Source organism: Sylvia atricapilla, chromosome 27 (genome assembly GCF_009819655.1).
Source record: "Sylvia atricapilla isolate bSylAtr1 chromosome 27, bSylAtr1.pri, whole genome shotgun sequence".
Lineage (NCBI taxonomy): Eukaryota > Metazoa > Chordata > Aves > Passeriformes > Sylviidae > Sylvia > Sylvia atricapilla.
Window position 1 is genome coordinate 3,304,047 of NC_089166.1, and position 22,800 is coordinate 3,326,846.

The 22,800-nt window shown below is 49.2% G+C and overlaps 1 protein-coding gene across 2 annotated transcripts in view; it reads right to left on the minus strand.

Moving 5' to 3' along the window:
• Window positions 1-22,800, minus strand: part of NSF (N-ethylmaleimide sensitive factor, vesicle fusing ATPase) — a 73,806-nt gene that overhangs the window by 12,749 nt on the left and 38,257 nt on the right. For both annotated transcript variants that reach the window (XM_066336960.1, XM_066336961.1), the window contains exons 9-17: window positions 17,453-17,652; window positions 15,161-15,326; window positions 14,581-14,655; window positions 12,708-12,895; window positions 9,696-9,791; window positions 8,984-9,140; window positions 7,772-7,905; window positions 6,284-6,350; window positions 6,015-6,094 (exon numbers count right to left, since the gene is read on the minus strand). In XM_066336960.1, the coding sequence (XP_066193057.1) occupies window positions 6,015-6,094; window positions 6,284-6,350; window positions 7,772-7,905; window positions 8,984-9,140; window positions 9,696-9,791; window positions 12,708-12,895; window positions 14,581-14,655; window positions 15,161-15,326; window positions 17,453-17,652 (1,163 nt within the window). The remainder of the gene's footprint in view (window positions 1-6,014; window positions 6,095-6,283; window positions 6,351-7,771; window positions 7,906-8,983; window positions 9,141-9,695; window positions 9,792-12,707; window positions 12,896-14,580; window positions 14,656-15,160; window positions 15,327-17,452; window positions 17,653-22,800) is intronic.

Sequence of the window (22,800 nt, forward strand, 5' to 3'; positions counted from 1 at the left end):
GCACCCAGGCAGTGTCTGTTCCCCAAATATAGCTCCCAGCATGTGTACAGTGCCTGGCACACTGATCAGGCATCAATCAAGGGGAAAACTACCTCAGAGTGGCTGCCTGAGGGATGCTGCCTCATACATTAATGAAGTCTGTGCCTGATTACAATAAAAATGGAATTTAGCTGGGAAAGGACACAGGCAGTACAGGAATGTCACCAGTGAGGGAAGTTTTACCTCCTGGCACCTCAGGTGTCCACAACTGATCTCCTTCTCAGCTCCTGGAGCCCAGATGACACATTCCTCCTCCCAGGAAAGCTGCCCATGCTCTGGACTCATGCAGGAAACATTCCCTAAAGGACCAGTCCAGTGGTGGCAAACCCAGCCAGTGCCACACTGAGTCAGCTGCACCCAAACTCATCAGGGCAGTGGGCAAGGTCTGCACACACAGGTTCCTAAAGCCCTGTGACCCCTGAGGAGAGCCACTGGCATCAGTCCCTGTGGGAATTCTGTGGGAACACCAGCTCAATCTCGCTCTGTGTGCAACCACTGGGACAGATTTAGACTGGGAAAAGGGCAAACCAGGATCATCATTCTGCCATGGGAATCCAGGAGTTCCTTCCTGTTTCAAATATAACTTCAAATCCATCATTTCTGAGCTGGGGGTGTTCACTTGGAGAAGAGAAGGGTCTGGGGACACTTTAGAGCCCCTTCCAGTGCCTAAAGGGGCTCCAGGAGAGCTGGGGAGGGACTTGGGACAAGGGGGAATGGCTTCCCCCACTGCCAGAGAGCAGGGCTGGATGGGATATTGGGATGGAATTGTTCCCTGTGAGGGAGGTGAGGCCCTGGACAGGGTGCCCAGAGCAGCTGTGGCTGTCCCTGGATCCCTGGCAGTGTCCAAAGCCAGGCTGGACGGGGTTTGGAGCAGCCTGGGACAGTGGAAGGTGTCCCTGCCATGGCAGGGGTGGCACAGGATGGGCTTTAAGATCCCTTCCAACCCAAACCATTCCATGTTTCTTTGATTCTGTTTAGTTGGAGAAGTTAGAGAAAGCACAAGGGGTGGTCAGAAATAGGGAATAACTTCCCTAAATAGATCCTTGGTCAAAACAGAGAACTTTATAAAATCACAGGTGGTGTAGAGGAGATGAGGGACAGACTGCTGCCTGTCATTACAGAAACCAGGGAGCACAAGAAGAAATTATCAAACATCAGACAAACTGAACTAAAGGGTGTTTGCTCTCACCAACAGCTCAGCTGGACTCAGGCAAGCACAGTGCTAAGAATGGAAAGGCTTAACAAGGTTGAAAAGCACCAGGATGGTGCCTCAGAGGGCAGATCCATGAGCAATTTTTAGATATCTCTGTTAAAATCTATTCCCAGGTCCCTGAACCACTGACGTGGTTGGGAGCTCCACAGAACAGATGGCTACTCTGCAAAAGTGCTTCTAATTTTTAACAGCTCCACCCAAAACATCCTGATTTTTCCCTGCTTTCCTCAGAAGAAGCCATGCCTTCAACTCCCTGCCTTTAAACCTGACCCCTGGAAAGCAGCCACAGTGACCCTCAGCACTGACAGGACAGGAGTCCCTCGAGCTCCTCAAACTTCCAGGCAACTCAATAAACAAGTGAGAAGCCCCAGGGCAGCACTGGGATTTGCCCCAGGAATTGTAGAGGCAGCAGGAAAAGCCATCAAAGTGGAAAAGCTGCCCTCACTCAGCTCCTCTGCACTGACCATGGGAGATCCCGGGATTTGTTACAGGATCCCAGAATGGTCCAGGCTGGAAGGGGCCACGGTGCCACCCCCTGCTCCAGCAGGGTCATCCCAGAGCACAGGGTTCCATGCACTGCTGAAGTGGTCCCATTCCCAGAAAAATTCACTTCTTTCATCCCTAATTTCTACAGCGCCACAGGGAAGACAATGTGCCACGTGTTCAGCTCACAGAAAATCAGGATTCAAGCCAAACTTCCAAAAATCAGGCATAACATGTGAGTAAATTACCAAGGAAGGAAGAACAGCTTAGGATGATTTGGTGTCAGATTCACAACCAGGGCAGTTCCAGCCCAGTTCTTCCATCACCAGAGATCAGACACAGGGACAGCCTTAAACCTGGATTCATCCTGTTCATTTTTAGGCAAAGTGCCCCAATTTGGAGCCCAAGATGCCTCTGTGCTGACAGGGGGACACTACAAAGGTGTGTGTCCTGCCCTTCTGCCTTCTAGAAGAGGGATGAGCCCAGAGTTGACCCCTGTGCTGCAGGGATTTTACCTGGCTGAAGGATGTTTTCATGCACAGGACTCTGAGACTTGAAGAAGCTGACTGAACCATCCAAATGTTCCAGGCTGGACTCCTCTACCACAGCAGCCAATTTCCAAAAGGCCCCACATCACTGCCCAGGGGGAACTAGAACATGACACAATTGCAGACTCTGCTGTGAGCAACTGGAGCCTCAACACATCAGTGGGGTCTCCAACTACAGAATTTCAGCAAATCCAGCCAGCCCCAGGCAAGGGGAGCCTGAGCTCTGCTGGAACCAGACACTGGTGACACTGAGGTGCCTCTATCACCCACCAGCTGCTCATTGTGCACAGCAGCCTTGTACACCTTTATCCTCGTGTCTGGGGTCTTGGGAATTCCTCACAAAGGGAGAAACACAATTCCCCAGGTTTGTGCACATAAAGGTAATGTCAGTGGTGACTGGAATTGCTTCCAATTCACACCAAGTGACGTGGAATCAGGAACATACCTGAGATTACATCAAACAAGGAGATTATTCCCCAGTACCTTCCATCAATTGGCAGAAGCCTCCAGTGTCCCAGTGAGAAAAGGGCTGGGGGCTCTGGGAGCAGCAGAAGGGCAGCCCCAGGAGGGGATGTCCCTCGGAGGGCACCTTGCTCAGGCAGACATTCCCTGCCCCTGCCCCACTGGGGGTGCTGAGGGTCCTTCCCCCGGGCTGATTGTTGGCAAGCAGCAGGGAGGCACATGTGAACCTCGGTGGGGCTGGGGAGAGCTCCAGGCCCTGTGTGACTCTGCATGTAGATGAAGCAGCCCCGGCTTTGGGAGCTGCTGCTGCTCAGTTCTCAGGGAAGTCCTTTTCTGCGGCTCGGCTCCCTGCTGAGACAGCCCTTTTCAGCCTTTCCATCCCCCAGTCCCTGCTCCTGCACAACACAGGCAAACTTGATTGAATTAAAGACCCAAGAGAACATGGTTTATTTTCTTCTCTTCAAGGCATCCCAGAAAAGATTTTTAATTGGTTTAAAAAAAGATGCTGAACAAAATGCAATGGTTTTCAGTCCTCTTGAAGCAGCAGTAACAGATAGCACTATTTAACACTGCTGAGTGGAACCACAAGCAGGAGCTGTGACTGGCAATTTAAAGCAAGCTCAGAGAGGTTTCTAGTTTATTTAAAGTCTAAAGTGTTTACTCTCAAAAGAAAACCAGAACCTTCAAGTGTTTGCCCTTCCCACACCACGTTCCAGTAATCCAGCCTCTCTTGTAAGAGCCTGGGAGGCAGCTTTCCTACGCCAATTCAACAGAGACACGCACCTCGATGCATAATTAATAACATTTCATCCCAGAAACACTTCTCTTCCACACCGAGCCTGCAGTGACTGCAGGGAGCTGCCTGCACATCAAGAATATCCCTGCAAGTGATGTGACACCCCAGTGAATTCCTAATCTGGGCCACAGCAGTGGGAGTGGCCGCGCTGCCTCCGCCGTGCCAGGACACAGGGAATGGCTCCCCACGGCCAGAGGGCAGCAACAGATGGACACTGGAAGGGAATTCAAACCTGTGAGGGTGGGGAGGCCCTGGAATGGAATTCCCAGAGCAGCTGGGGCTGCCCCTGGACCCCTGGCAGTGTCCAAGGCCAGGCTGGAAGGGGCTTGGTGCAGCCTGGGACAGTGGAAGGTGTCCCTGCCATGGCAGGGGTGGAATGGGATGGCTGTAAGGTCCCTCCCAACCCAAACCATTCAATGATTGTTTGAAATCAGCTCAGAATCTCAGGGCCACCCCCTACAAGTGAAACACTAAAGCAAAGGAGAACAGGTATTGTCTCCCCAGAATTATTGTCTGCCCAGAATTTCTCTCAGCACAGGGATGTCCCAGCACATCCCATTTTTAGAAGGAATGAAGCTAAACCACGATCCCAGCCCCACAGACCCTGTGCAGGTCAGTTCCATTGATGCTGCTCAAGCACTCAGAGCCTGAATTTGCATCTCAAATTTCAGCAACCCCCTGAGATCAGCCATTCCTTCCAAAGAAACTGCTCCTCCAGGGAACTTGTAATCTCAGATGGGACTTGGAAGGTGTAGATTAACCCTCAGAATTAACCCCATCATGGGTTCCTCACTTGAGTTTAAAACCCCCAAAGAGTCTCCATGCCCAAAACCAACCTTTTTACAGTAAACTGTCACAGCAGAAAAGGCCTTTGCCTGCACAACTCTATTTCTTACACACAGCTTTGGGTTTTTAAATGCCCAAGATCCCCACATGCCATGGCTGTCCCAGGGAACTCACTACAAACACAGCAGGAAGAACCCTGTCCCCAGAACTGCCAGAGCAGGGCCCAGCTCACCCCAGGCCTGATTCCCACAAAGCCAACACTGGACACTTAAAAAAAAAAAAAAAAAAGAAAAGAAAAATCCCACATGATCAATCAACCAGTGACATTTCCTCAGCAAACTCACTCTCTACCCTCCAACAATTTATGGCTTAAGTCACCATAATATTGGCTGTCAAGCCAGAGTCTCCCAGCCCCCAGGGCATTTCAAACCCTGCTGAGCACAAATCTCTGCAACAAGTGCAAACTTGGCAAATATCTGTGAGCTGCAGCCCGTGTCCTGCTCTTGGGAGCCCCAAGTGCCACCCAAAGGGCAGCCCAGCAGCAGCACACATTCAGGATGCAATGGGCAAATGGACAATTTAATACTTGAAGTTCCTTTGAAAACTGAACCTAATCAAGTTCTATTTTCCCTACTGATTTATGTCCTGGCAGTGTGGAACAGCCTGCAGGAGGTCAGTGACTACAGGAGGTGATGTGACCAGGAATGGCTGTGCTGCTCCACACAGGCAGCTGCTCTGTTCCAAGCATGTGATAAAACTTGGATGCTGTTGTGTTACAGGCTTCACGTGGCCTAGAAAGCTCACTGGGAAAATCTTTGTTCTCCCAGGCTGACAGTCACACGGGGAACTCAGGGCCTGTGGCATTACAATTTAGTTCAAAGTCCTGGATTTGAAAGATCTTTTCACCAAACTTTCTAATGAAAACAACACTCAGGCACACGCTCCTGTGCCAGGATATTAAACATGACAAAAACTGACTTCACCCAGCCCTGTGCTCTTCTGCTTTTTCCTGACACCAACTTTCAAGGTGTTCCTGTTAGGATGTTATTTATTCATGCAGATACTCTCACACACACAGGAAGAAACGCAGTGAACGACAGGAAAATAGCAAACAAGAAAGGAGTCCCTGCCTGCCTGTCTCACCCAGCACGAGCTGCAGAACCCTCAGCACTTGTGATGTTCTTAAATCTCATCGAGCCACAAAGTGCAAACAGACAGGATCAACACCAGAGACAAGACCTTAAGCTTCCCTCAGTCATTGTAATTAACACCTGATCATTTCAAGTTAAGAACAAATTAAACCCCTGACAAGCACAATCACAGATTACACAGAAACTGATTTATAAATAGGGAGGGAGCACATGGGGGAGCCAGGGCTGGATGTGGCCTGAGCAGCTCCTCAGAGGGCAGGCAGCTGGCACAGTTCAGCTTCACATGCTGAAGGTTAAACTGGTTTCCTTAGTCAGTATCTTTTGGACTAACTGCAGAAGATTCAGCCCCCAGTAATTAGATATTTCAAGATGAATCCCTTGTGGTTATCCTAGAAATGTCCAAGTGAATGAAGAGCAGCAGGCTGGGATTAACGTGGCTGACTCAGACAAAAGCATTAATACCACTGGCAGCTCTCAGGCAGACACAAAGCTCCCACTGTCCCAATTCCTGCAGGAACAGGGCATCCCTGCCTTACCTGAGGGGGGGCTTTCTTCAGCAGCACCAGAAGGGCTTGCAAGACCAGATTGGAGAACCGAGGTCCAATTGGGACATAATCTGAAAGGAAAAATGCATTTGGATGCCCATGGAGCACATGCACATTTAAACCACTTCACTGTATCAAAACCACTTCAATGCTCCTGAAGTAAATGGCTGCAGATAATTTCCAGTTTGCAATGTTTCAGCATTGCAAATACATCAATATTTCCGCAGCAACCAGCACAGCTGTCCCTCCTCTTGACTCACCTAAAAGTCTCTCAATGTCATCCACAACAACACAGCTGAGCTGGGACTTGTAGGCATCATCAAAGATCTGAAAAACAGCAAAATATCTCAGTGTTAAACCTCAGCCACAGGACTGTGACAGCCACAGCTGGGCATGCTGATGTGGGTTCCGCTGAACACAGCAGCACTGAGAGGAATAATCTGAGAATGAAACAGGCAGGTAAAGAGAGATTAGACTCCCAGCAGGCAATAAGACACTGCTATCTCCACAAATTCTGTTTATTTATTCATTTACCCCCCACCCTTGGCAACAAGCAGCTGCCATGAGGTTCACTGTAACACTGTTCCTCTGTTTTTGGAGCTGGGGCAACACTGATAATGTAACACACACACAGAGAACCTCCCCAGCTGTAACACAGCTGTGAAGCTTTTCTCCTCAGGCTGGACACTGAGTACTGTCCAGAACAGCATCTGCAGGGAGAAGGGCCTGACTCAGGTGTGGATCTCAGCCCCAGCCACCTTCCTGAGCAGCACAGAGTGTCCTGCACAGCTCTGGGGGTGAGCAGGAGGCAGCACTAAGGACAGCAGTGGTGCTGCAGCCCTGCCTCCAGCCATCCCTGATTCCAGTCAATCCTAAGGCTCCTTTTGAAATCCAAGTCCCAAACTGGACTTTCATTGCTTCTCCTAAGAAGCTTCCTTCCCTCATAAACTCTACAACCTGCACCAATCTCTCAGAGCAACATTCAGCTCACATGCTCCATTCAGTACATTCATCTGAAGAGTGAGTGCTGGGCTGCTTCAGGAAATGCAAATGTTCAACTCCTTCACATTCCCCGGCTCCCCAGGGTGTTAAAGCTCCTGTTTAATCAAAGACCCACCTGAGAACGAGTCCCAGCCCCACTCAGACAGGATCTGTTCTCCCTAAGTGCAGCCCCAAGCCCTTCCTGCCTCCCCCTTCACAGGCAGAGCTCCAGAGCTGCTCATCCCAGATGTGTCCTGCTGCGTTGTTTGCCAGGATCACACACCAGGACAGAGCCTTGAAAACTTCCTGAAGTCACTCAGTGCCCCAAAAACACCGTGACAAGAGTCTGGAGTGACAGGACACAGGGAATGGCTTCCCACTGCCAGAGGACAGGGATAGATGGGATATGAGGAAGGAATTGTTCCCTGTGAGGGTGGGCAGGCCCTGGCACAGGGTGCCCAGAGCAGCTGTGGCTGCCCCATCCCTGGGAGTGTCCAAGGCCAGGCTGGACAGGGCTTGGGGCAGCCTGGGACAGTGGGAGGTGTCTCTGCCCATGGCAGAGGGTGGATCTGGATGGGCTTTAAGGTCCTTCCCAACCCAAACCATTCTACAACTCTGTGATACATTCAACTTTATAAATAAATACACACAGGATTTCCAGACCTAGAGAGAGCAGAAAACACCATCCCAAAAGTAATTCACCTTTTCCTCCATGAGAGAACCCAGAGCTGGGCTGTCACCAGGCACAGAGGAGGACACACACCTACCTTCTTCATGGCCTGGCACTTGGCTGTTTCAGAAAACCCAATCATCTTATCAGGAGAACAGATCTTGATAAAGGGGAAGTTGGATTCTTCTGCTATTTTTGCTGCTAAAGCAGTCTTCCCACTGTGAGGGGGGCCTGAAGCAGAGGACAAACAAGGAATAAACAAGGAGAAAACAGCTCTGACAATGCTCAGCATGGATGATACTTCAGGGTATGTTTAGAATTCCATCCAGAGGCATCTGCAGTGTGAAATGAGTGGTTTTCTTGCTTGCAGAAGGAACACACTAACTCCCAGTACAGCCCACTCCTCCACACGAAGGCAATTAATGGAACTACTTGAGCATATGCAGAATGATTTGCCATGACACAAGGGAGGACATTACACTTTCTGTAGGAGCAGCCATGGCACCAAAACGTGTCAGTGTGATTTGGATAAATTTCTTAAGCTTATGTCCTGTCTCAGTACAACCTCTGCTGGCACCTTGGCAAACAAGTCAGCAGCAGGAACACCAGGGAACCACTGGCAAAGACAATATTATTTGCCTGAACAGACACGAGGATAATTCAGACACCACAGACACACCTGAATCCATGCACCCAACATGAATCAGTTTGGAGGGACAGAAGGAATTGCTGGGCACTAACACAAAGAATTACTCAGGGTTAACTCCAAAGCTACTGACCACAAGCAACGGTGGTAACCCATATTACTGGACTTCAGGAAAGGAAAAATGGAAGAGACAAACAAGAAATTCTCCTCCAATATAACAAATTCTCCTCCAATACTGGAACCAGTTTCCCATACGTAGAAACTCTCCTTAGTCAGTAATAGTCTGGATGGAGGAAAATCCGCCTTTAACTGACAGAGACACCTAAATGTTTGAACTCAGCTAATTGCACTGATGAGCTCTCCAGTGACTTCAGACAACTGACTCAGCTAGAGGCATCTCCCCTGTAAACCAGCCAAACTCAGATTATCCACTGGGTACATTTTGGTGATTAACTGGGTACATTCCCTTCTCCCTTGTTCCAAGGACAGGATTCCCTCTGGCGGAGGAGACAGTTTTAATAGCCAGAGCAATTTCATCCAAGCCAACTGAAAGAGCCCAGTTCCATTTCTCCCCCACGGTGTTTCCTGCAGGTGCAGGGTGTCAGAGGTGAGCAGGGGACAGCTGACAGCAGCACATCAGAAGGGGGTTTCCCTCAGCTGTACCTTCCAGCAGCACGCTGACCAGCGGAGTGCGGTCACTGTTCTTGGTCTGCTGGACCAGCAGCTCCCCATCATCCAACACCCTCGTGACTGGGTCCCCCCACTTAATGATCCCGTTCATGATGTAGCTGGCATAGTCTTCCTGGTTGGTGCCAAACGCCTGCAGAAGAGAGGGAACATTTCACTAAAAAATGTTTCATCCCATCAGAAAACCATGAAACCATTAAACAAGAATGACCAGGAGCAAGGCTCTGGAAGTGAGGCAGTCACAGCCCTAGTGACTCACAGCATTCCAGCTCAGAGGGCTGAACACAGGTGGAGACCAGACACGTTCAGAAACATCTTTTCATACGCCCTCACAACCAGTTCCAGTCAGTGCAAGTTCCCAGTGGGTTCTGACTCCACACTGTGTGGAGACAATTCTCAGAAATGAGGCTTAAACCTCCTCCTACAGCCCAGGGTAAAGCTGTCACCCAGGAACTGAAGTGGCCTAAAAGGGAAAGCAGTGACAAGGAGAAGAACCCCCCAGCTGTTCTTTATCTGTTCTAGTTCTCTTTATGACTCTCCAGGTAGGAACAGGCACACAGAGCTCAGAGCTCCCCACTCTCCCAGCACAGGACATGAGGCAGCACTGCTGTGTGATCCCAAAGGAAGCTGCTCCTCCCATCACTGACTGCACTGTGGCTGGTCCTGCAGGCCCCCAGTGCCCACTCACGGGTTTGATATCGTTCTCCAAGGACGCAAAGAAGTCTCCTCTGGTCACACGCAGGCTCTCTGCCTTCTCCATGTCCACCTCCACTTTGTTGCTGGCCTAGAAAGGCAATAAAAGGACACTGAGGTCCAGCAATACCACACAGCTCCTCCCCAGCTTCCCTCCACAGCCCCAGCCATGTGGCTGGTCTGGATCAGTGAGAAAAATGCTTCTGTTGGGGCATCTGCTGGAACTATCCCCACTCCAAGAGTCACAGCCACATCCCAGCCCCACAGAGCCTTTCAGGGGAGCTGTCCCAGCCCACTGGTGATGCTGAAGGGCAGAGGGTGTCTGTGACCCCAGCTAAGAACAGGACTGAAGCTCTGGTCCATCCTTGCTTCTGCTGCTGTGCTGCAAACCAGGAGTCAGTGAGGCTCAGACTGGTGCCAGTCCAAACTCCTAGAACTTACTGGGATTACACAGGCACCCTTCAGAGCTGGGAACTGAGACAAATCAACTACATTTAACTCTCAAAGACACGTCTCAAACATTGCCCTCTGAAAGGGACCTGCAAGAACAGAGTGCCCCTGAGTATGGGAAGGAAAAATAACAGTAAAAATAATGACATGGTGCTTGTCTTGATGAGCAGCAAATGCAGCCCCTAAACAGCAGCTACAAGAACCCAGCCTGGCCAATCCTCCTGTGCCAGACACACAGCCCAAGGATGGCTGAAATGAGAGTCCCTTCTCCCAAGAACACCCACCAAGCACAAACACAGGGTGCCAAATATACAACTAAGTGGGCCTTTAGTACAGATGATCACTTTTCTACTTTGCAGAGTCATGTGAAGGTACCTGAAACACTCAATATATTCCTGAAGTTGTGTGTACACTTAAAACCAGGGGGGCTCTTACCTCCTCAACCTTTAATGAGCTCATGTTTTAATTTTTGACACACACACTTTGAGAGATAATCACAAGAGCTCAAATAATTCAGGAGACAATGCCCCTGCATTTTCCATTCGTGCTCCTGCTTCTCACAGGTGCTTCTGAAAACTAGGTCAGGCCTATGATGTATATTTTAAATTCTCAGTACTTGTAGGAAAGAATAAAGTACTTTACTGCATCATTTAGCTAAAAGCAACTTCAGAATAAAGAATATTACCCAAAATTACTATGTCAAAGTGTTTGAAAAGCAAACAGCACGTGGCCACTTCCCATGTGGAAAACACATCCATACATTTCTGAGATGTGGCTCACAAACTGCCCCAGAGGAGGGGACTGCTCTTTCACATTTGCACATTGCCATCTCCCCTTTTCCCAGGTGACTTCTTGGCACAACAGGGAATAGATCAAAACACCAACGCTCCCCAAATCCACCCAAAACTTAAGCACTGAGAAAACATCAACTATAAGCAGAATTAATTATTTAAGGAAAATGTTTTGCCTGCAAAAGGAAGAATCCAGAAGTGCTGATTTTTTTTTTGAGACAGAGCAAAAGAAAATGAGAAAGTGATGATGTCTGTGGGTTTTTTTTTGCTACATGAAACAATAACTTGTCAAGTATTATGGTTATACAAGACTAATTAGCAGGAAGAGTAATTTTTTCCTCTAGAAAGAGCACTCCCAGGAGATATAAATGTCTAAGCAGCGAATGATTTCTCACTTAAATGAAAGTGTGATTTGCTCTCCACATTTGAGGCTGAGCAGATTTTTACTAAACACCAGCTCTGTGCTGTGGGATTGATGTCCAGGGCTTCTCCCTGCAGGAGCTGCCCCAGCCCTGGCCAGGGGAGCAGGGGCTGTGCCTCAGGCTCCTTCCTCACCACCTCATCATCTCATATTTCAACACCACTGAATACTGAGCTTTGCATCTGCCCTCACACCCCTGACATTTCATGGCCCTGAGCTCTCCCGTGAAGACACACTGACCCCCCCCAGCCAGCAGGACTGGGAAGGCAGGGAAGCACTCCCAGAGAACAGAGGGAATCGGGAACGTTGCATCAATCAGTGGACGTGGGGTGATCACCATGTCAGCACTGATTTGCAGTGGAAGACTTTGTACAAAGGCCTCTGAATTCAAGCAAGATTTGGAGCAAAGGATTCCTTCCACAGCTGAAACACTTCTCCACACAAAGCACATCTCCTCTGCTCTTCCGGTCCTTGCATTAGGAAACAGTGAACATTCCCTGATCTCAGCACACTCACACTCTCCATAACCCTTCCCCGTGCTTCCTTCAGGCTGAGGAATCCTAATTTAATCATTTTTCCAAAGAAAACCCTTCTGTACCTCTGACCCCCTGCTGCCATTCCATACACAAAGTATGATCCAAGTACACCAGGGATTTTATCCATGGTGTAATCACAGCCCCACTTCTGCTCTTTACCTCTCATGGTAAATTCTAACCTTGTTATTTTGCTGTTTTCACTGACAGCGACTGAGCTGGGATTTCCAGACTATTCCAGCTCCAAGAGCTTGACCCCAGGTGATGGTCAGGTCAGTCCCCACCCCTGTCTCCACCTGTTTGAGGTCTCTCTCCCAGTGGACAGCTAAAATTCACTGGCATCTTGTGCACTGACCTCCTTCCAAATGCCCCCTGCAGATCTCCACTGGTGACCTTTGTCTTTATGCCCCCAGACCAGCTCTGAGGTTGTAACCTCCCCCTCCTTACAGAACATTTATGAACACACTGAGCTGCACAGGCTCCAGCAGAGCCTCCCTAAAAATGGCTCTTCTAATTCCCACCTTGTCTCCTGGGTCCACTGCACAAACTGTGCTCAAGACTTCCAGTTTTTATCAAATCATCCTCAAAACCCAGCCCTTCCACCCCACCAAGCTGGGCAAGAGGCACTTGGAGGGCAGGAGAGGGAAGAGGGAATTCAGAATGAAGAAGAAGCACAGGGAAAAGGTGGTGCCCACATGAATTTCATCTCCTAAGGTACACTGATAGGCCACTGTCCCTCTGGATGAAACATTCAATACTCCAAATGTAATTATTTTCCCTTTTTTGCCCCAGCAGGAGATGACAGGACTGACCTTAATGTGTCTGTTCATGGCAGTGGACTGAGCAGCTCGAACCAAACCTTCTAGCTCAGCACCACTGAAGTTTTTGGTCTCCACTGCCAGCTCTGCAATGTCCACATCCTCAGCCAGCAGCTGGTGCTCCCTCATCCTCACCGTGTGAATGTGGAGGATCTGGAATCGACCCTTCTCATCTGGCAGGCCTGGGATGGGGAACAGAACACACCCAACCCTGAGCACAGCACTGCAAATCCCCCTGGGCCTCCCCTCAGCCTCCCTTCCTGCCAAGGGCCCTTCTCACCACCAGCAGCTTGCACTTACAGTGAGGGTATCTGATGATGCTTTTCACTGAGAACATTCAGTTACATTAATTGCTAAACTGAGCAGTGCCACCACCAAATCAGAGAGAAAAGCACAAGGTTGAGTTTCTTTCCTCAGGGTTCCCTCAAGTCAGTTGCTCTGAGATTTCCAGGAATGACAATCTGGTCATTCTTCTGGCATCCCTCAATCCAGCTCCCACCTTGCAGTTAACATGGAATGGTTTGGGTTGATGGAACCTTAAAGCCCATCCAGTCCCACCCCCTGCCATGGGCAGGGACACCTTCCACTACCCCAGGCTGCTCCTAAGCCCTGGCCAGTCTGGCTTTGGACACTTCCAGGGATCCAGGGGCAGCCACAGCTGCTCTGGGAAAACTGTGCAAGGGCCTCCTCATCCTTCCCATAACAGATTTCTTCCTCATATCCCATCTGACCCTGCCTTCTGCCCATTAAAGTCTCTGCAAGCCCTGGTAAAATCTGCTCTGCTCCTGTAGCCCTGAGTGCCCTTTCCCAAGGGGTCACATCCACTAATTCCTGAATCAACTGAAAGTTTACTCTCCCAAAACCCAGAGCCTTGACTTCTCTCTTCACGTTGCCCATATCATTCCTATAAAATGTTCCTTTCCATGAGCTGAGGTGATCATTTCCCAGCCTGCACCTTAGCAAGTCCCTTCTGAAGCACACAATGGGTGACACAGAAGATCCTGCTCTTAGAAGTGTAACCTGTCAGTCTGGCACATCATCCTGAGCCCCACTGTGCTCAGCTCCTTCCAGCCTCTGCTCCAAGGATCAAATATTTGCACTGGTTCGTGTTTGTGCTGAGGGGATGTGAGCAGACATTTTACAGTGTGCACAGTTCCCAGGAGCATTCAGTCCTTGTCACCTGGTCATTTATTCCAGGATCACTGAGCTGTTCACCAGTCCCAGGGTGTTCTCTGCTCCATCTTTCTGCAGTGAACTGTCACCTTAGCACTGAGCCCCCAAGCCAGTCACCCTTTAGGGTCCACCACAACCTTCACTGACCAAATTCTGATCTCAAATACAGTGATTTGCTCTCATGCATCTGAGATGATCTGGGCATACTTTCTTAATGAAGCCTACATGATCAGATATTCCCTAATTTACCCCACACTGGGGGGAGGCAGATGTGCACAGTTACAAAGGTCTCTTTCTAGTGACTGACAAACAGCTGCTTTTCCAGTTGCCAGATGAAATGGCAAGCCAAGCTCTTGGCCCACTTTTACTTCACTCACTGCTCTTGCCTGGCTCTCCTGCAATTTCCACCCAGGAATGACCTGGTACCATTATTTGCCTCCTTTCCTTCAGAGAAGAGATTCAGGGTCCTGTCTGACTATCCCTGCCCACCCTGCTGGGCAGGAACTGAGATCAGGTTTATCAGGAGGAAAGTCCAAAGTGGTATTTTATTGGTCTGATTTAATTTGTGTTCTGGAGGGAGCTGCAGGAAGTTTAGCACCTGAGCCATCCCAGGGATTGCTCACATTATGATCTGTATTTGCTTTGCTGCTACAGGTTCATGGAGTTGAGGAGCTGGGATCTGCAGTGTGCTTACCAATCTCCATCTTCACCTCCAGCCTCCCCGGCCTCAGCAGGGCCTCATCAATCAGGTCAGGTCTGTTGGTCATTCCTAAAGTCAAAGATAAAAACAAAACACTGTTATCTGAGCTTCCTCAGTGGGCTTCCAGCCCCTGCTACAGCCCATAGAGCCAAGGACTCCAAGAGTCCCAAGAAAACCAACTGGAGGCATCTGGAATCATCATCTTCTGGAATGCTGGGAGGGAGAGTCAGGGCAGGGATCAAACCTGTGCTTGTGGCTCTGTCTGTCCTTGTGGAGTGCCTGCAGGGTTCCTGCAGCAGGACAAACACAGCTGGAGCAGCCCCACTCCCCCACAGGCTGATACATCAATTCTGTCAGTCCTTGCAGGTTTCTCTACGCTATGAAACCCTCCTTATCAAAAATTAAATAAGGAAATTACTGAAAGCAGCAATATCTGTCAACCACAGCAGCATCTCCCTTTAAACCTGCTGCTGCTGCTCCAACAGCAGCCATGGCACCTCAGGTGACCTGCAGTGAGGCAAACAGCAGCAGTGCTCAGCCAGCCCTCAGGACAGAGCAAGGCAGCCCCACGTACCAATGACCAGGATGTTGTTGAGCTGCTCCACGCCATCGATTTTGGAGAGCAGCTGGTTCACCACGGTGTCGTGCACGCCAGTGCTGCCGGCCATGCTGCCCCTCTGCTTGCAGATGGCATCAATCTCATCAAAAATGATGATGTGCACCCCACTGTTGGCTCCAAGCTGTGGGAGAGAGCACAAGTCAGGAATGTCACCAGGCTGATTGCTGAGAGCAATCCAAAATCAACAGTGACCTCGCCCTGAGCTCAGGCACACAGACACAGCACTGACATTCCCTGTGTGCTCAGCGTCACACATGTGTGTGTGTATCTCACCCCTTTCCAGGGAAACATCCTGCCCATCTCCAGCCCAGAGGGCTCAGGGGGCTCTGCCCAAACCCAGGACTTTGCAGGTACACAAGTTGCAGCAAAGAGCACGAGGCTGAGCAAAGCTGGAACACGGAGCTCAAAGGCTCTCAGCCCTCAGTACCTGGGAAAGGGACAGGTACCAGGGACAGGGAACAAGGCTTGTCTGTGGAGAGAGGGAGGCACCAGGGTGGGAACACCCCAGGCTGGACTGAAGTTAGTAAATACACAGCTTGCCAGAGCAGCTTTGTTGATAATATATTTTAAGGAGCCCAGTCTCTCTGCGCCAGTCAGACCCAGAACGGCCATTTCCAGGTTCACTCAGGGGTGAGGCAGTTGCAGCTGGTAAGAGAACAGGATATTTTTTGTGACTGCATTATGAAGCTTTTTCCCTTCAAATTCCACCTCTAAAACGTCTTTTGTGGCCAGTGCAGACCATGTTATCACTGGGTGAATGTGCTGGCCCTGGCAATCTGCCCCAGACACAGACAGCACAATGCCAACCTTTTGGAGACCTTTTTAATCTCCCAGCTGTCATCAGGCCCAGCCCCTGCAGCCAATATCCAGTATTGTATTTTAACAGGTGTGTTATTGCCAAGGGAAAGCAGCTCCCAGAGATCCTGCAACCACCAGGGAGCAGGAGACTGCTCACGTGGGTCTGTGTTACCACACAGAGCTGATTGACTGACTAATAAACCTTCTGCTGAAGAAATGAAATTATTTCAAGTCACCACCAAAATCTGCATCTTGTGAGCTGAATAAAATTAAGGGATCATTTGCTAATGACTGCTGAAAAGACTTACCTGTATTTAACTGTGACTAGCCTGACATTTGATTTTCCTTACCAGAAAATCTATCATGTTCAAGTGATCCACAGGAGAGAAAAATTACCGTAGCACACGTGAAAGAAGTACTCTCACCATGCAATTAAAGACTGAGGTTTTGAAAGCCAGCTAAAGCAGTGGATAAAAAAATCACTGGAAAAAACAGAATCTTTATCTCCGCTTCCAGTTTCAAAGATCTCTAGTTTTAAGACATTGTTTTCATCCTTTCTGCTGAGAAAAATTAACCATGTATTGATTATAACACCTCAAGTGCTACGACATACCTGTGTGGGAATACACAAGTCTGGGAGTAAGACAGATTTAATTAGTATAACTAGTCTGGTGACTAGGATGCCGTGGCAAGGACAAACAGAACTTTGAGCTTACGAGAAGATGGGATTAAACCTGCTTAAGGGAAAAGATTCAATCAACCCCCTACGATAAAGATGTTGTAAAATGTGTAAGTTGCTTGTATGATTTTTTAACTTAATTATTGTAGTAGAAATTATTAACCTCACTGAAATGGTAGATAAGACTTGGAAAACCTGAGTAAAATCGAATTCTGATCATGAATCAGTCTTCCCGTCTCTCCATCAATCACCAATATACCTGCAACCTAAAAATCTGAAACCCTGAAAGCTGATGTGCCAGCTTAATTTAGCAAGAAAAATCCATACAGATTCAATTATGACTTACCCACAAAACAAAAACAAAAAAACCCAAACCAAACCAAAAAAAAAAAAAAAATAAACAACAACAACAAAAAAACCACCCACAAGAGGAAAATTTGTACAATCTGAGGTTTTTAAGGACTTTTTGAGCAGGTGACAGCACATGACCCAAAGCAAGCAGGGTGGGCACTGTGGGCACTGCTGTATTACTCCCAAATAATTGTGTATGGAATCTCAGCACACTGTCCCTGCCTGCAGAGCTGCCTGGAGCCCAGCTGCCTTTCCAGCTTCCAAGGTGTGTGAGCCTGCACAACCCCAACACTCCACGACTCACCAGGAATGACCACAACCCCAAGCCAAGCAGTGACTCTGCCTTTAATGCCTTTAATGCAGGCAGTAATTTGCAGATTCCAGGGACATTCCCAGCACCCCCATTGCTGTGTCCTCACCCTCCTCTGCTCCTCCTCTGCATCAGCAAACAGCTTGCGGATGTTGGCCTCAGACTCTCCCACGTATTTGTTGAGGATTTCGGGCCCGTTGACCACCTTGGGCTCCCTGGCATTGAGCATCTTCCCGATCTGCCGTGCCATCAGCGTCTTCCCGCAGCCCGGGGGCCCGTACAGGAGGATGCCCTTGACGTGCTTGCAGCCTGCAAGGACAGGTGACAGGCTGAGAGAGGATGGGGACAGCCACGGAGCATGAGGGAGGCACCTCTGCAGGGAGCTGGGCCTGAGCTCTGCTCGGTGCCTCTGTCACAGGAATTCAAACACAGGTTGGATCAGAGTCATGCCAATTGTTGTATTTCTCTGGGGAATGGTTTTTTCCCCAGGACCCCTGAAGCCTGTAACCATGTAGTTTGACCCTTCCTTCCTTTCTTGACCCAACTGGCTGAGATCCAGCCATCCCCCTGGGGCAGAGCCTTGATAAGGGTCTGTCCTCCCTCTTTCTTCCTCTTGCCCTCCTTCTGGACCTCCCTTGCCCTCCGGGCCTCCTGCCCTCATTTCCCCTCCTGAAATAAACGTCTTGGATCAACCCTGGGGGTAAGAGCCTCTTTTGGATCTTTTGCCCTGTCCCTGAAATATTCCCCCAAAGCCTCCCAAGAAACTGAGCTAGCCCCGAGGGGCTGCGGGGGATTGGTTTCAGCCAATGATGGGCCAAGGAAAAACAACCCCTAGAACAACTCAAGTGGTCTCCATCCATCAGCCACACTGAGCTGTAACTCCTGGTCAGGAACACACAGCACCAGAGATCCCTTGGGAAATGTGGGAATAACATAATTCTCCCCAAGAGGAGGTTCCAGGGATGCTGCTCATCCCCAGGTAGATTGGGGCTGCAGATATTCTTTTTACACACCCTGCACACCAAGCAAGGCAGACACACAGGTCAGACACACTCATCTGATTCTTGGAAGAGAAAATGAGGAATATTCTGTGATAACACCAAACTTTTGACCTTTGTGCTGGGCTTTGGTGAGTCCCACATCACACATCCAGTTCTGGCTGCACATTCATAGAATAAATATTGAGAAAACTGGAAAAAAACTTCCAACCAGAACCACAGAACCTACAGCCCAAATTCCTTGACCTGTAATTAGAAAGACCTGAAATATTCTAATTTGTTCAAATAACAGGACTTTGGACACTGTGTATGAGAATTTAAATTCTCTCTGGCAGGGAAAGAGAGCTGCAAGTGCTGCAAGCAGAGACTGGATACATCCCAGTCAGTGAGAGGGACACGTGTCCCAGGTGTGCTCACAGCTCCTGGGAGAGGCTGCAGCTGAGGACAAGAAGAGTTTTCCTGGAGGATTTGTGGAATTGTGGATATACAGCATGTTTCATCAATATTCTGTCTCTGAATATCCCCATGCCCTGTCTCACACTGTGCCAAGAGAGGTTGTGGGACCAGTCCTTGTCCATAACCAGGTTTGGTTTTTTTCCTTTAATCAGCACTCAGACCAGACCTGGCCAGGAGGAAAATTAACTGCACAAGATGAAACCTTTGGCCTGGAAGCTGCTGTTGGAAAACCCTGCAGGAGGAGAGCAGAAATCATGTATCAGCATCAGGTTCTGAACACTGAGCACCAGACTCAGGAAATCCTCAGAGGAGAGAGGGCACAAGGCAAAGTGGTGGCCTCAGGAGTGCTGGGGGAATGGTGGGATTCAAACTCAGAGGGTTTTTTCCACTTTTTAATGAATATATGAAAATCTATTTTTTACTCTATTTCTGCAGATTGACTTCTTTAAGAATGTGACCCACCCAACAAGAGCCCTGCAGTGCTCGGGATGCACATTAAAAGCAGAAGCAAAAACAGGCAGAAAACTGATGGCCCCAAGTTCAGACTGAGGGGACCTGAGCTCAGTTTCTGCCAGGCTTAAGGATTTAGAGCACAGGGAGTTGTCTGTCACCCCACAGGATGACCTCCCTCCTCGTTTCTGGCTTGTCTCAGCTCCATAGTAACCTCACCCCATCCCACAAAGCCCTCAGGGCAATTCCACCTGTAAAGGACAAACACTTATCCCTGATCACCTTCCCAACGCTCTGCTGTGATTTCATTTACTCCCGAAGGTTATGGCAATAAAGAATTGATTTCAGTCTGGATAACTGCTCAATATAACTTAATTCCTGTTACCTTACATGCTCTCTTCCCTCTCTCTCTGGCTGTTCATTCACTGCAGTGAATTTCCGTGGACACTGCCATGAGGAGCAGCTGATCCCTCCCAAACCCAGAGAGCAGCAGTGCTGCACTGGGTAAGCCCAGCAATAAAGCTGAGATCCTGCTGGGCTTCTCTGCAGATCAAAAATTTACTACAGAAATCAAGAGCTATGGCTAAGAGCTCCTGAGTCAGCGCTGAGGCATCTGCAAGTCAAAAGCATAAACAATACAAACTGGCAGTGAAGACAAATTTCACAGGGGAGGGAATGAGGCACAGAAAAATTAAAAGCTCTTCCTGTCAAATCCCTGTCAGGAAGGCATTGTTACCGTGGGGGAACATGGTCTCCTCTGTAACCAAACAGCACCAGGCAGGACGGTGCTGACAAGGGATCTCTGCAGGGAAATCCCAGCACAGTGATGCTCCAACAGCTCCTGGGCTCCAGCACAAGGCCACCAAAGGGCTACAGAGGCCACCAAAGGACTACAGAGGCCACCAAAGGTCCCTGGCAGGTCAGGGCTCTGTTCCTAGCCCACTGAGGCAGGGCCATTCTTGCTCAAGGGAAAAGGAAAGGGAAAGGAATCCTGGAATACTCTGAGTGGGCAGGGACCCCCAAGGATCCTCCAATGCAGCCCCTGGCCCTGCCCAGACCCCCCCAACAGCCCCACCCTGGGCATCCCTGGCAGTGCTGTCCAAACCCTCCTGTGGCAGCCTCGGGCTGGGACCATTCCCTGGGAGCCTGGGCAGTGCCCAGCACCCTCTGGGGGAAGGACCTTTCCCTGATACCCAACCCAAACTCCCCTGTGACACAACCTCAGGCCATTCCCTGGAGTCCTCCTCAGAGAAATCCCAGCTCTGAGCCCAGCAGGTTCCCTGAGACAATTCCCCAGCCTGACCCAGATGAGCTCAGCCTGTGCTGGACAATCCATGCTCCCCCCAGACCCTGAGGACATCACTGACCACTTGCTGCAAGGCTGGTTGCCGCTGAATGGGCAACATTGAGAGCAGGGTGTGAGTCAGGTGGCAGAACCTGAGCCCAAAGCAATCAGTTCCTATTCAAATAAAACTGCCACAAGCAACTCCAGCAGACATTTCCTTTTACAGCCACGTTCACCTGGCTAAAATCAAAGTTTTAAGGACAAGCAGGACTTTATTAAAATAGACAGGTGATGACAAATCCCAAATGTTACCTCTCAAATCACAGTGGGATCCTCTGCACCACACAGGAATTTTGATTAAGTTTATCTCCCCTCTGCTGATTTCACCAATGTGGCCCAAATGTCAATACTATTATGAGAATCTTTCTAACCACAAATTACAGCTGTGCAGACATCTCCAACCAGTTCAGCTCATCATTTGATAAGCTCCAAAAAAAGGTCATTGCTGTAACCTGATCCTTAAATTATGCCATTCAATGACAGTTAGAGGCTGAATAGGGACATTAACAGGAACCTAAACATACAAATATGGAAACAAAATATAAGGGAAAATTCATAAAAACTGCTGAGAATAGGAAAGTTACTGGTGTTACCAATGGAAGTCAAACTCTTGTTTTGACACAGAACATCACCTGCCCAAAGACAAGATAAAGTTTATTTGTTCAATTCTCCCTTTCAATTTATTGGAGAGATCAGAAGAACAGATTGAGCAGAACAGGGATTTTCTACCTGGGAGTGTAATTCCCCTTTTAATTAAAATCAAAGCATTCTGGTGAGATTGGATCACTCGGATGCACCACCAGGAACCTGCATGGATGGGAAGGCCCCAGCACAGCAGGGAGATGTTTATCTCTGCACATTCATCTTGGGGCAGGTTACAGGAAGTTCAGGGTTCCCAGACTTCACCTGCCACACAGGCAAAATTTCCCTAGAAGTGGAGCTGGGTGGAATTTCCCTCTCCTCTCATGCTGCAAGGCCAGAGCTCCTCCAGGCTCCCGTTTATCTCCCCGTGGAACTGACAGTCCAACAGAGTGAGACTGAAGGAACTGCTGCCTGCTTTGAATTCAAAGCTGGGCTAGGGAAAAGGCCACACCTAAACCAGAATTTTTATTTTCTCAATGGCCAGATTTTTAATTTATCAAATCCTTTGCCACTGGAAAGAGCAGACAAAGTAAAATTCTCCATGGAGCTTTGGAAACGGATTCCTCACCACATCCCAGTGGCTCTGAGGAGTTCAGTGCACACATCTATCAGGAGGCAATAATGAGATTTATGACAAGGGCATTTATCCGTTGCTGAGGGAATGTGCTAGAAATGAAAATAAATCAGCTTGAGAGACGCTTCCAACAGAATGCCTTTGGCTACAAAAACAGAATCGGGACACTCAGGAAAAGGGATTTTGGTAAGAGTATAAATAAACAAAACCAAGCACTGAAGGAAGTCAGCACAGTAGCAAAGAGTAAAAGTCTCTTAAGAGAGCTGCAGAAACATCCCTAATTCCAGAGGCAGCTTCTGTGGGAAGCTGAGCACACCAGGATGTTCAGAGCCCATCCCACCTGGATGCCAGTGACACAAATCCCACCAGCACTCCCTGCTTTCTGGGATAAAGCTGCATCATCCCCACCTGCTCAGAAAGCCAACATGCTGGGATTTGGGAATGCCTGCTGAACACTTCCTGCCTCGTGAACACATCTGGACACCCTAGGGGCACAGGGACAGCTCAGGGCTCCCAGCTGGGGACAAACTGGAGACACCAGGCCATGGTGATGCCACCAACCAACACCCCTGCAGCCACCTGGAGCAGGAGCAAAGCTCTCCCAGTACCCTCTGATGGCTCTGGCCATCCATGCAGAAATTCCTTGCTGCAGGTCTGGTGTAAAGGCCCTTCCCCTCCCTCCAAACCTCCTGCCACATTCCCATTTCCACATTCCAGTGCTAAAAGGGAATCATTTTCCTTGGTGACTGTGCAGAATTTGGAAGCCCTCTATCTCACAGCCCTCCCAGGAGTCAAGTCCTTCAAGTCAGTTCACTCTGTGTCCAGAAGCTTTCCTGTCCCCCCACCTGCTGCCCTCCTCCAGTTTTTCCAGTTGTACTGCATCCCTTTTGATACAAAGGTTGCATCCAGCAATCCAACACATGAACAAATTACACATCAGCTCCTTCACTTTCCTCTCCATCCCTGGGGGATACCTAAGTCAATCTCCGGTT